Source organism: Calidris pugnax, unplaced genomic scaffold (genome assembly GCF_001431845.1).
Source record: "Calidris pugnax isolate Ruff unplaced genomic scaffold, ASM143184v1 scaffold192, whole genome shotgun sequence".
Classification (NCBI taxonomy): domain Eukaryota; kingdom Metazoa; phylum Chordata; class Aves; order Charadriiformes; family Scolopacidae; genus Calidris; species Calidris pugnax.
Window position 1 is genome coordinate 1136582 of NW_015090919.1, and position 14334 is coordinate 1150915.

Sequence of the window (14334 nt, forward strand, 5' to 3'; positions counted from 1 at the left end):
GCTTGGGTTAAATAAATCACTCTAATTCCCATGTTAAGTCTCATTGCCACATCTAAGCCAGAGAAAACAGCAGAGCCTGGGCTGAGGCCAGGAGGGAACATGAGTTGAGAGCTTTTAACAGAAAGTTTCAACAGAGAACGCCCTGAGCTGCTTGTGCAGGAGCAAACCCAGCAGCCAGCTCAGCCGACGGCAGCGCAGGGAGCAGCCCCGGGCAGCTCTCGTCTAACAGAAAGGACCCACATTTCAACACTTTTGTCCACATTTTGATGAAAACCAACTGCAGAAGAACTGTAAGGGAAACCCCTCAGTGTTTTCACCCTGTGTTTCCACTGGCTTTAGCTGTAGTAACAGTGTAATTGCATCTTCCCCTACCTTTGACACAAACCGATGAAGTAATATATTAGAATCAGGAGCAGTCTCCGAGAAAAGCACCATCACACCCCAAAGTAAGTGGAAGTTTCTTGAAAGCAGAAGTTCTGTCACTGCCACTCATCTTAGCCAATAAAATTGCTACATAAGAAGGAGCTATGAAATCAGCTTTAAAAAGGGGAGTCCTGAATACATCACGGTTCTTAAATTTGTTGGCACTAATCTGATTTCTCTTTCAAGGTGAACTCTCATGTTCTGACTCAAGCTCTCATGTTTTCTCAGATTTGTAAGTGGAGAAAGCACAAGCACCCTTCGCCACCATGGTCCTGCTGAGGGTGCCACTCTCAGGGTTGTCCCACAACAAGGGACAGTGGTCCTGGGGCTGGCACAGACAGTGTCACCCTAAAATCCAGACATAGCCAAGCAGTGACCGACCACACCATGAGGGAAAGGGAGAAGATCCACCTGCTGGAAGCATCAAGGAGACAGGGCATAACCTTGGGCAGAGACCACCTGTGTCCACCCATCCCCAACCCACTCCCCTTCCCCTCCTGCTGCTCCCACCACATCCTGGGCTCCCGTTCCACATCCGGGCTCTCAGGCCAGAGGGAACTGTCTCTGCAGAGGTGTGCAGGGAGCTCAGCCACGAAGACAAGGTTTCCTGCACATAAATGTAACTCAAACATGGATTCATCTTCAGTCTTCAAATCTTGGCTCTCTCAGAACACGTATTACGGGCATATTTCACAAAACTTAGCTCCCAGGAGGCTGAGAGTCTAAATGGTCCAGCAACAACACACTGCCCAGAAACGCCCTGAAGGATTTCTGTTGCGTTTAGATCTGAAACCAGACCCACAGAAGTGAGGCATTTTGTTTCTGACACCTGGACTCACAATAAAAAAAAACCCATTTACTCATGAAAAATGCTAAGAGGGTAGGCCAGCAGGGCTGCAGAGTGGAAGTCCCTGCCTTTGCGCACCACAGACATCCATCACACTTACTTTGTAAAATCGGGAAGGGATTTGAATTCAGGGGACTTGCGGTTTCTGCAAAAAAGAAAGAGATTTAAATATTGAGATTGGCAGAGACCCCGCTGCACGCTACACAGCTCTGCTGTCTGCTCCCTGATCCCTGTACTTACACCGCACTCCCAGATTTAACTCTGGAAGGATGGGGGTCTCTGTTTACTGCAAATTATGACAAGTCCAGCTGTGAATTTTCTCTCTCAGTGTCTTGAGAAGTTTCTCATAGCTTGGAATCTGCATCTTCCCTTCCCATTCTGAAACGTCCAGAGGTTTTAGTGTACACCCTACGCTACAGCAATGGAAACATTCTGTGGGGAGGGCCAGCAGAAGAAAAGCTAAGGGTGTGAGAAATCCTTTACAAATGCCTTTTCTGGGGGCTCCAGATTGAAATTCCCAGATTCACTGTGCAGCTTCCTCAAAGGGAAGCTGGGAAGGGAAACCAAGGTGTTTCAGCCCCACTGGACAGTAGCCAAAGGAGAGAGTTCCTAAGCAGTGCACGGTATATCGGGCTGAGAATTCACATTTTCTGCCAAGCACACCTTGCAGATCTCCCCTCTTTAAGCTGTGACTGAAAGGAACGAAAACCCTGGATGCTCAACGAGCCCTTGGTCAACCAGGGGCCATCTGCATCTGCCCCACAGTGGACTGGAGCAGAAGCGGTGATTCCCAGCACCTCACACCCTCTGTGCTTCCTGCAGGTTTCCAGGTGACGTCCTTTAGTGTTAAACCCCTGCAGAGGGGGAGAAACCATCAGTGTTGAATATTCAGAGTATTTACAGAATGGTCCCAGGTCCGAAGTTATGAATTGACACGTGGGTGAGCGAGGCTCTCAGGGTGGACAGACCCGGACTGGTTTCCTTGGAAGAAAACTTCACTTCATCACAGGTCAAGCACAGTGAGCCTTCGTGCTAAATATTTCAACGTGATGAAGCTGTTGAAGGGGGCTTCAGCTGCCAGGGCCAGCCAGTAAGGAATGGAGATGAAGGCATGGATGATGCTTGGCAAATACATGAATAGACAGCGCTATGGGAAGGGAACGCATGAAGGCCCCGGCCGGGTACCGATCGCTGCTGACGCTGAACACACTTGTTACCCAGCGTTGCACCGAGAGCACCATTCGCAGCTGAGGAAATTTGTATCTGGAGGAAGATCTTCACTGAAACAGGTTCCTAATCTGGTCCTACTGAGCAGCTGAGCAGGACAAACTGCTCTGGGTACCGTTCTTTCCCTGTCTGTGCTCTCTGCCCCTGCTTTGGGAAGTGCTGTACTTATTCAGTGAGCACATGGATTCCTACTGGATTGTCCCAGGGCTTCAGGCTTTAAAGGGCTCTCTCAGCACCCCAGAGGCAAGTAAGCTTTTGAGGGCCAAAACCCGACATTTTATCATCCCCCTAGAAGTCAAGTTGATCTGGAAGCAGCACACAGCACTGCCACACACCCTTAACAGACCGCAGGGAACCCTCACACACCTGCCGGCTGCTTTCCAGTCGCAGAATCCCCGTCAGACACACCTATGTAGCCTCCTCCTTACACTTGACTTTTATACACATGAAAACCTCTGTCACTCTGCAACCAGAGCTCAGGCCACTCACTAAACACAGCTACCACAGTATTTTAAGTGAAGAAAGACTGCTGGGATTATTCTGGTCTTTCTATTATGGGCTATTTTGTTATCCATGCACCGGAGCGTCCCTGCCTTAGCACAGTCAGTTCCACCGCAGCCAACAGTCATGGAAGTGTCATAGTTTGGATGGTTAATGATAATTTGGCTTGCTTTAGGGATCTGCTGATCTTTCATTGCCCAAATCCTCCAGGCAAAACTGAAGCAGGAGCTCACCTTTTTCTCCCCCATATATCATTCTATCAGAGACCTTTTTTGCCATGTCCTGCCCAGCCCCAGCCCAGTATCTGTGCCTGAACACTGCAATCCACACCTCACATCGCTGCTGTCTGTTCCCAGTTTTGCTGACAGCTCACACTCTGCCCTCAATGTCCTTCCCCATGTCCCAGAGCTCCTGAGCAATTGGTAGGATTTCTCCCAAAGAGTTGCTGCTGAGTGGTTATTTTAACTCAGCCATCCTTCTTCCTGTCTACAAGTTGCCTGTTCAACACAGCAAGTCTGGAACAACTTAAATAAACATGGCACCAGAAATCATAGGATAGGATGATTAGAGTTGGAAGGGATGGACCTTAAAGATCACTGAGTCCAATCCCTGCCCTGGGCAGGGACCCCTCCCACCAGACCAGGTTGCTCCAAGCCCCCTCCAACCTGGCCTTGAACCCCTCCAGGGATGGGGCAGCCACAGCTTCTCTGGGCAACCTGGGCCAGGCTCTCACCACCCTCACAGCAAAGAATTCCTTCCCCAGATCTCATCTCAATCTCCCCTCTTTCAGTTTAAAACCCTTCCCCCTCGTCCTATCGCTACACTCCTTGATCAATAGTCCCTCCCCATCTCTCCTGTAGCCCCTTCAGGTACTGGAAGGTGGTTATAAGGTCTCCCCGGAGCCTTCTCTTCTCCAGGCTGAACAACCCCAGCTCCCTCAGCCTGTGCACACAGCAGAGGTGCTCCATCCCTCTGATAATTTTTGTGGCCTCCTCTGGACCCGTTCCAACAGGTCCATGTCCTTCCTGTGCTGAGGACTCCAGAGCTGGACACAGGACTCCAGGTGGGGTGTCACCAGAGCAGAGGAGCAGAAACACCTCCCTTGTCCTGCTGGCCATGCTGCTTTTGATGTAGCCCAGGATGGGGACCCGAATTCCATGCAAATGCCCTGTTGACACAGCAACTCACATTTATGCAATGGAGCAAGTGACACTATTAACTGGAGCCTCTCCCTGTGTCACTCTTCTTCTAATGGTGAGAACTGCACTCAGATGGGAATCCCTCATCTGGGGACACCATTTTTAGGCTGGTTTGAGAAACGCAGCTCTACACATGTGCAATTGTGTCGCCCCATGGCCAGCATTACTGGTTCCCTGCACAACTTTGTTAGGACAACAAGGTTGCTCACATAATGACAATCTGCCCCCTTTCCTCACTCCTCGGACTCGGTCATTATCAGGCTTGGATCTCCCAGTGCACTGAAAGGAAGCAGTAGCAGGCTTGTACCCTTTGCAAACCAACCAAGAGATGAGAAAGAGGTTCACCAAAAGATGAAGCACTTGCGTGAGATTTGTACTTTGTGCTTCATTCCTTCTGACATAACGGGCCAGACAGCTGGGTGCCTCTCAGGAGGCAGAGGGGGGCCGCCTGGGCCAACATCAGACTAATCAACAACCAAGAATTATTATGCCCCAAACATTGAAGCTGTGTTCACCCAAAAGTCCCAGCCGGAAAGTCATGTCTTCCAGAAGCAATCCAACCAGATGTGGATGTGCTTTATGATTACTGGACCACAGAGAATGAGCAGAAGAGGACATGTGGCCAACAACAGAGGAGGAGGAAGATCTCAGTGTCTGTAAAGCACCCAGCTGACTCCTTCCGTGTGTGCACCGTGACACCAGCACCTTCAGTGCAAACCAGCCTTTCTGGACTCACTGGCGGTTTGAGGACCTGAACATCCTCACTGTAGTGAGACCATCCACCCACTCCAGTCTCAGGAACACACAGTAACACTGACAACAGTCTCAACACAACAATGCAATTTGCTTCATCCCAGAAGCCGGGCAGTAGCCACCGCTGGGTGTCTCAGTCTGACCTTCCATTGGGGTGCTCTACAGGCCCTTCTTAACCTTCCATTGGGGTACTCTATGGGACCTTATGACCTTCCATTGGGGAGCTCTACGGGACATGGCAGCACAAGGGCTGGAGCGGAGCTCCTGTGCGGGGAGCTCACGCTGCCCCCATCACCCCCAAAGCAAGCTGCAGAAGAGACTGATGTCATGAGTTTATCCCTGATTTGCACTCTGCCTTTTTGCTGCTTTCCCTAAAACTGAAGGTTACTTCTGCTCAGTCGCTAAGCAAGACAGTAACAGCCTATTGCTGTTTAAGAGACTGCGCTGTTTAACACACACTAAAAATACTGGGTCTATGCAGCAAGTGGCAAATGAGACATTTCTGATTATCCTTCTCCTTGAAACAGTTCCATGCTACAACTGGATGGGAATTAGGATCCATAATATACTGTAGGAAGTTGCTTGTGTACATTTTCACTAGGTAAATATAACTACCTTAAGTGTGCTGCATACGAAGGAAAATAAAACGCACTACTGAAAAATGTTCTGCACTTCAAATTGGTTCACTAAAAAGAAACACAGCATATAAAATCAGGAAATCCCACTAAGCGTGTGTTTAAAATGTGCTCTTATGTCCTCTAATTTTTCAGAACTGGAACTTCTCAGTCTTTTCCAAAAATTTGTACTTCCAAATCGAAAGAAGGAAATTAACTTTTTTTTTCATCTCAATCTCACCTCAGCTTGGCATGAACTGATTCAAAAAAGAAGGTATTTTCCCTCTCCCCAGCCTGAAATAAACGCTGCTGGAAAAAGCTTCCCTGTGTAAATATGAATGAAAAGCACTGACATTTTAAAAACTGGAAATGCTAAAATTTGCTCCACTGGAACTTATGACAGTAATAGTTACCTAATGCAGCAGATTGAGACATATTTACACAGCTTAAATCAACCTTGAAAGTTAAAAATATTTCCCAATTCCCTACATAATTTTAGATTTGTGTCTCTCACATTTGTAACATCCAGCAAGTTTAGACACCAATAAATACTGTCAATTTCAATTAGATTTTTTCCTTTAATGGCTGTATTTTAAGTTATTAAACTAAAGAACTTTTGTTTTTCCTTTTTGCTTTGTTTGTTTTTCTTCTTAAAGTCTCACAACTTCCTTCATCCCTCTTGGCCTACAGGTGGTGTAACTGCAAATTCTTCATTTTACTTGGGAGTCATCCCTAGTGTCCAAAACACCCAATCAAGGCTGGATCATGCTGTGAACACCAAGTTAGAGATGTTCCAACTGAGGCTTTCCAAAGTCAGACAAAGAGTGAGGTAATGGAGAGACCCCAAGGCCTCAGAAGCACCACCTGGGGGTCCCACCCCACGGCACCACGGGGCCACGTCTGCCGAGCCCCAGCCAAACGCCAGCTGCACGTGGAGGAAGAGGAAGGCAGGAAACCTTCACTACTGACCACAAGACACCCATTTGCCCCTTCCTGGGGCTTCTTCCTTCCCACACTCAGGCTGATAATCACCAGCTGTCGCAGGAAGACTATTTCACAAGCTGGCAAAGATCCTCTGGAATTTAGCACAGAAAAACCCCGCACACGTCAAGACTCAGTGAAACGACCACCACTGAGGAATGTTTTCTTGAAAGCAGCTTTACAGCATCTCAGCTGATTAACAGCTTACACATCGCAGGGAGCCAATTCCATCTTTGGGGATCAGGTCATGGCGTTGTCTGCACCTTGCTGACTTCAGCAGTACATCATCACAAGCTTCACGAAACCTGGGACCTCTGTGTTGGCTGCTCGTGCTCCAGAAGTGGCACAAGGAAACAACCTACAGGTTTTAGCAGATACTATTTTTTAAACATTGTGAAACTTCCAGGTTTAATCAAACAGCAAGTTTAAGGGGCTGTGGAGACTCTCTCCCATGAATACAAAGGACACTCTCTCAGGTGGACCGCAGCTGAACAGCCCTTCTTCATCCACTCTGTGGCTCCATCAGGCCCTGCTGGGAAAGGACCTTCTGCTGCAGAGGGACTCAAATGCAGCCCCAGAGCAGGGTTTGCCATGTGGAACAGGAATTGTTGCTGTTTTAGGGGCAGTAAGATGCCAGGTTACTCAGATAAGGATACCAGGTACCTGCATTCACTATGCCAAGGACTGGGGCTGTGCACAGGGAAGAGACATCTGAAATCCAACATTTTTCCTTCTAGTTGCCTTATTCCCCCTTAGGACTACCTAAAGCGCTGTATCCACCACTATTTTAGGTGGCCTCAGCTGCTGACCTTCCTGCTTTGCTTTTCCTCCCCCTCACTCCTGACACAAAGCGCCTGTGGCACTGCATGTCAAGATGGTAACACAAGGAAAAAGCATAATGGACCCGGCCAGGTGGCCTAAAAAATTCCTGCTGCTCTGTTTGGTATCACTGTAACCGACACTGAACTCACATCCAGAGAGCAAGCAGCACAGGGAATCAAGCATTTAACAAGACCAAGCCACACAGCTCTCAAGCTGCGCAACTGGGACCTACATTTATCTCCTAAACCTGGGGATTATTTACAGCAGGAGGAGTTTGGTGACAAGCAGCAGATGGGAGTGGGGGGGACAGAAGTGTCCGTCCTTCTGTCATTCTCAGCCACATTATCACCAGCTGCTCCCTGCCTGTGTGAAATCTCCTTGGCTGGAGCACCAGAGAGGACAAGCCAAGAATGTCACCATTTCTCCCAGGAGTTCACACACCTGAACACGGAGCCACCCAGAGCTTCTCCCACCTACTGAAACACAGCCATGGAAAGAAGGAGAATGGAGGTACGGGCATGTCAGCTCTCCAAAAAGGAAGTTCCCAAGAGCTCTGCTTGGACACTCCAGCACACAGAGACTGTGGAGACATCCACGGCCTCTCTAATGACTGGTATCATTCCCAGTGTGAAATGGTGAGGCTCACTTGGGCTGCCATCAATGAAAACACTTGCACTGACTCCTGAGAGCAAAGACAAATAAAAGAGAAGAAATGGCTTGGTGCAAGAGCTGGAAAAGAGCACTGAATGGGACACAGAGGAAGCAGCACAAAAATGGAGTCAAGGCAGGAAGGAGGCTAAGGGAGAAAAGAGGATGCAGAATAGATACAGGAAGGGGACAAAGGGAAGAAGCTTATCCGTCCCCATAGCCCAGCCTGCCTTGGAGGAGTGTGTCAGCTGCCCAATGCAGAAAAGAACTGCTTCCAGCCAGAGCCCAGCTCCCCTCAAACCAGTCCTGCACAGCTCGCTCCAGCTCCTTGGGTTTCCTGCCTCAAACAAAGGTTTAAGTGAGCACCTTGCTACCACCCTCAGCCCGCCAGGCTCTGGACTCAGCCACTAAAATACCCTGACCATACGTGTGCTGTAGACAGAAACGCTTCTTGCAACGAAATACGACGAGCAAATCATATGAAACTCATTACTCATTTTGTAAGAATTTCTGGCTTTGTTTTGATTTTTACTGTGAGTTTTTACTCATGTCCTTTAAAAGCTGCAGTTCAGAAAGAAACAGGTTCAGAAGGATGAGCGTGATGTGAGCTGGTATAAGGAGATGGCAGGGACAATCTGAGAGATGCATCACAGCAACGATGGGTCAGTATTTAACGGCATTTCAGACAGAACTAAAGTCTCGGACTATTCAATACAGCCACTCTCTTTGTGTGTGCCTCCTGGCAGTGGTTCCTGGACCTCTCCCAGGCTACAGGTTCTTTTCCCCTCCTGAAGCTTCCTCGGCTTTACAGAAGAGCTGTTTGATAGGAAGGAGGATGATTCTGCCGTTCCTCTGTAGGCTCCACAGGGCTCAACAGGAATGAAAAAGGAACAATCTAAGGCTGCTGCTTTCTAAGGAGCCAGGAACCCAAAGGGTATATTGGCACTTAAAGACACGCACTTAAAGGCTTTGAAACCCTTCAGACAAATCTAATGACTGGTATCATTCCCAGTGTGAAATGGTGAGGCTCACTTGGGCTGCCATCAATGAAAACACTTGCACTGACTCCTGAGAGCAAAGACAAATAAAAGAGAAGAAATGGCTTGGTGCAAGAGCTGGAAAAGAGCACTGAATGGGACACAGAGGAAGCAGCACAAAAATGGAGTCAAGGCAGGAAGGAGGCTAAGGGAGAAAAGAGGATGCAGAATAGATACAGGAAGGGGACAAAGGGAAGAAGCTTATCCGTCCCCATAGCCCAGCCTGCCTTGGAGGAGTGTGTCAGCTGCCCAATGCAGAAAAGAACTGCTTCCAGCCAGAGCCCAGCTCCCCTCAAACCAGTCCTGCACAGCTCGCTCCAGCTCCTTGGGTTTCCTGCCTCAAACAAAGGTTTAAGTGAGCACCTTGCTACCACCCTCAGCCCGCCAGGCTCTGGACTCAGCCACTAAAACACCCTGACCATACGTGTGCTGTAGACAGAAACGCTTCTTGCAACGAAATACGACGAGCAAATCATATGAAACTCATTACTCATTTTGTAAGAATTTCTGGCTTTGTTTTGATTTTTACTGTGAGTTTTGTTTGTTTGGCTTTGTTTTGATTTTTACTGTGAGTTTTTACTCATGTCCTTTAAAAGCTGCAGTTCAGAAAGAAACAGGTTCAGAAGGATGAGCGTGATGTGAGCTGGTACAAGGAGATGGCAGGGACAATCTGAGAGATGCATCACAGCAACGATGGGTCAGTATTTAACGGCATTTCAGACAGAACTAAAGTCTCGGACTATTCAATACAGCCACTCTCTTTGTGTGTGCCTCCTGGCAGTGGTTCCTGGACCTCTCCCAGGCTACAGGTTCTTTTCCCCTCCTGAAGCTTCCTCGGCTTTACAGAAGAGCTGTTTGATAGGAAGGAGGATGATTCTGCCGTTCCTCTGTAGGCTCCACAGGGCTCAACAGGAATGAAAAAGGAACAATCTAAGGCTGCTGCTTTCTAAGGAGCCAGGAACCCAAAGGGTATATTGGCACTTAAAGACACGCACTTAAAGGCTTTGAAACCCTTCAGACAAATCACTCTTACTACCTATAGAAGACAAGACATGAGGAGCAGACCTGCTGAGAGGCAAGTGGCCACTTTCAGAGCAGCGAGTCAGGCCAGTAACTCGGGGCAGTCAGTGACCTACAGTTGTGTGTCACGTCTAAGAGCCTGGCTGGGCTGTCTGAGGACAGGCTTGGCAGCCCCCATGGATTCCTGACTTTGCTGCCCAAGGGGCACAGGACTAAAGAATACAAGGCCTGAAACACAGAGACAAGCTCACCTGATGGGTTCTGCTTACACCTCTTTTCTTTAGGCTTTTCTGTTCCCGAATGAACAGCTGTAATTGTGGTGAATGCTTGGATTAGTACAGGATTGTTCCCCCAAACATAATACACAGTATTTTAGTAACAAACAACTTTTTTCCCCATTCACTATCACCCACTCTGCTACCACACGTGGGTTTTCCAACACCACTTAATTCCTTTTCAACATGGTTCCACAAAGTCCCTTATTTACTCCAGAGGCAGACAAACCTCCCCTCCCAGCCAGATGCAGTGTACCCGCTCCAGGGAGCAATCCCCTCCCTCCCCTGTCCTTTCCAGTGTCACAATGCCACACGGTTTGGTACTCCTGAATGGGGAATGGAGAGAGGCCAGCCTTTTCTGCTGGCATGTTATTTATCTCTGCATCAGGATGCTGAAATTACATTTCATCTGGCCTATCTGTTGTACCCCAATTAGGGAGTGCAAGAGAATAGCAGTGTCCCACTTGAAGGCATGGGAAAACACTGGCAGGACAAAAATCTTGTGAAGAAAACTCTAAAAATAGTGTCTAGGCCAATGGTTCTGTTTAGTTACTACCACTTGGACTTAAAACTCAAAGGGAACTCCAGAAATGGGGTAAATTTTAATTCCTTCTAGCACATGTATTCTGGTCCCACATGATCACATCCGACATGCTGTGACCTCCATGTAGCAAACTCATAAACAGATGGACTCAGGCTACAGCGATGTGCAAATAAACTGCCACATTTAGCATCACTGTAATATGCAAACTGCTGTTCTACTCATAGGGCTCCAACTTCTCTTGCTTGCGAATGGCTCTGCTTCACAAGGATTTCACTGATGCACAGACAAAGAACGAGTTCTGCTTTATCTCCATCCATATTCCCCTTTCTTTACATCTCGGCTCCCTGTTGACAAATCTGTGCTAAAGTACAGGGACCTCAGGAGCAGGATCCCCACATCATCATTTTTCACAGGTTCTGGAGTGCCAGGAACCTGGGGCTATTGAGAAGAGGGCAATACCCCAGTTGCATGCAAGGTGGAAGAAGGTACCCAAATATACAAACAATCACCGGTCACGGCTGAGTCCTGCTCTGGAGAGGGACATGGGAAGCGACAGCAGGAGGGAACGAACACACTTACCGCTGGAGTTCTGGGAATTGCTGTTTGTTTCTTCAAAGTTGTTTTGCGCTTTGCCTTCCACTCTCCTGCTGAAAGCACTTTCTGCTGGGTGGAGAAGAAAGCAGGGATGGTGAGCGGTCAATACAGGACACACAACCACAACGACAGAAAGCAAGACAATGCGCTCCTGCACCACATCATCACATACCCTGAATGCAGCAGAAAGGTCAAATATCTTATTTTGGAGGCAAATGGGCCAGATTCACTGAAGGGATAACAGGCAGAGATTTTTCTGGAATACCTTCTGGCTGAGGTGGCCTGGGTTGGCTCTTAGGGAGCCCATCAACACCAGCCCTGACTGAACCAGAAGGATTGTGGCTTTCTCCCCTGCAAAAAACCCCAACCCTTATCTTCCTTTTCCTTAAGAAAATAAGCAGCCCTTGAAGCCTCTCGCACAGGTGACCAGACCCGCAGATTGAACTCGGGTCCTTACCACAACATATAGAATGTCACCTAGGGAAGCCCTGTGCCAGCTCTCCCTGTGCTTCCCAGTGTCCTGCACTCCCTTCCTCAGCACCCACCCGGAGAGGTGCCAGGAGGACTGAAGGGCTGTCTCAGAACCTGCTGGCGATGGCTGCAAAAGCTACAGCAGATCCTCTGGTCCTCTGTGCTTCCCAGCAGTGAACCTGCCACCCCACCCCTTCCCAGGGCCAAGCAGGCAGGGCCTGCTCCTCCGCAGCGTGCCGTCAGCCCGTGCTCTCGGCAGGGCACTGCCTTCGCACACCTCAGCAGGAGCACAGGGCTATTTCCCAGGAACGGGAGGATCCTCCATTCTTGGAGGTGGTTCCTCACCCTGGCAGTAGCTGCGGTGTCCTCAGACATCACAGCTGAGCAGTTCCCACCTTCTCAAGCTGGTGTCCCTCAGCACAACTTCAACAGCACAAATAGTGTGAGGCCTCATCTCACTTCAACTTTGCAATATTGGGGCAAATGTATTTACTGTAGTGACTCAAAGGATAAACCAGAAATAAATAAAATGGAAGGCGAACTGGCCAAACTAATGTGTAAGGTCTCTGCTCTACAGACTCTTACCACACATGAACTCATTCGTGGAGCCCACTGTCACACTACGGGTTCATCTGAATGTGGCTCAGCAAGTCTCTGCCAGGCTCAGTGTGTGCCAAGTGTACAGGGAGGGAGCAGGGGGAAAGAAATCTTTCCTTCAGGAGTGACAGGGACTGTTGAGAATTGGTATCAGATCATTATTTCATGATGTATCTCTGCAGATCACTGGAGTGGTCAGAACTGCCATCATGACCTTCCTGCAGCTCCCTGCAGCCCCACAGCCCTGCCGTGCCCAAGGTGGGCTCAGATACATGGGCTTCAAGTCTGATGTGGGTAGAAAAGACCTCAGCTGCATGAAACTCCCAGCCCAGGAATACTGGTCCAGCCAATCCTTAGTGATCCTGAACAGGCCTCTCAAACTCTCTACCATCTACTGCATTCCTAACTCTTTCTAAAATGCAGGAGAACAGGAAAACTTGGTAATCAAATCAGGAAAACCAGAATCACATAAAACAGGTCTGAAAAGGCACTGGGGACCTTAGGTATTCCATCCCTCTCCATAGACAGAAACAGGAAGGAGAGGCCTAGAACATCAGATGGCCCAGTGGGAAAAATGACCGACGACATGGATTGCTTAGCCCAACTACCCACCAAGAGACCCAGGTTCAAATCCTGGCTTACGTCACAAGTGAAAGTGAGCTGGAGGTCTCAAAAAATGTTTTGAAAAAATATGCTTGGTAGTTTTGTCCTCATTCTCTGGTTTTTGGTTTTTTTTGGTTTTGTTTGTTTGTTTGTTTTTTTCCCCAAGTCTGGTATTAACCAAAATCTGGCTTAATGCATCTCCTTGTACTTCCCACACAGGAGAAGGCAGCTGACAAAAGTTCTCTTTCTCTTTCCTTGTACCTGAACCTTCTGCATGCAAATTAAAATTATCTGTACAGAGAAACTAAGTGCCACCCTACTAAGTGTCTGTGCAAACACTGTCAGTGGAGTGGCACTGCACCCTCCCTGGTATCATCCAGGCCCATGTGGAACACCTGGAACCACAGCACTTGGAAGGCATCCCTTCTGGAGACTGTCTTCCTGATAGGTGTTATGGTCAAGGCATTTGTACCAGAAATTCCAGAAGCTGCTCAGATTCATTTATACAAGACACCACGGAAATGACGCCACCAGAGAAACAGGGTAGGACCCCCAGCCTAATATTCTCAAAGATCAATCTACCAGGCTCAAGCACCACGTGATTCCTTCCTCCATACAGGAAGAGAACAGCTCACAGTTTTTACCCAAGGTACTGACGTTCTTTTTGATTAGAGAAGTGGTGGGAAAGAAGTGCCTTTACAAAAAACTTCTCCCCGTTACTGCTCAGATGAATCTGGCCTCTGACCCAGGAAGGCTCCCAGTTTTTCCACTTTGGAAACTGGAAGAAGCTGTTGCAAGGTTAAGTATAATAATGAGAAAGGTTTCTCAGCTTTAACTCCTGACTTGGTTGAACTGGATGGACCTCAAATTAGTAATAAATCACATAAATGTTTCGGAGGTGCAATAACACCATGGCTTCTCAGAACTCAAAAGCTGTAAGAAGACAGGTCACTCACTGCAACACCTGGCAGCTGCAGATGTGTGTGTCACTGACAACACATCCCTGTTCAGCATCCTGTGGCCTGGAGCCACCACAGCCACCTCTGTGACTGGCATCTGTCCGTGCCAGACATTCCTGGGGCATTTAAACGCCAGCTGATTAACCAGCCCCTCCTCTCTACTGGGATGGAATATGTATCTATCAGTCCCACAGACTTAAGAGTCTGCTTCCCCCCCGC

The 14334-nt window shown here is 48.4% G+C and overlaps 1 protein-coding gene across 10 annotated transcripts in view; it reads right to left on the reverse strand.

Annotated features, from left to right (window-relative positions):
• ZNF618 (zinc finger protein 618) overlaps positions 1–14334 on the reverse strand; it is a 93621-nt gene that overhangs the window by 15924 nt on the left and 63363 nt on the right. For 5 of the 10 annotated variants that reach the window (XM_014949774.1, XM_014949772.1, XM_014949771.1 and 2 more), the window contains 3 exons: positions 11471–11554; positions 10324–10380; positions 1371–1415 (listed from right to left, as the gene is read on the reverse strand). In XM_014949774.1, coding sequence (XP_014805260.1) covers positions 1371–1415; positions 10324–10380; positions 11471–11554 — 186 coding nt within the window. The remainder of the gene's footprint in view (positions 1–1370; positions 1416–10323; positions 10381–11470; positions 11555–14334) is intronic. The other 5 variants (XM_014949773.1, XM_014949769.1, XM_014949768.1 and 2 more) reach the window with 4 other exon arrangements.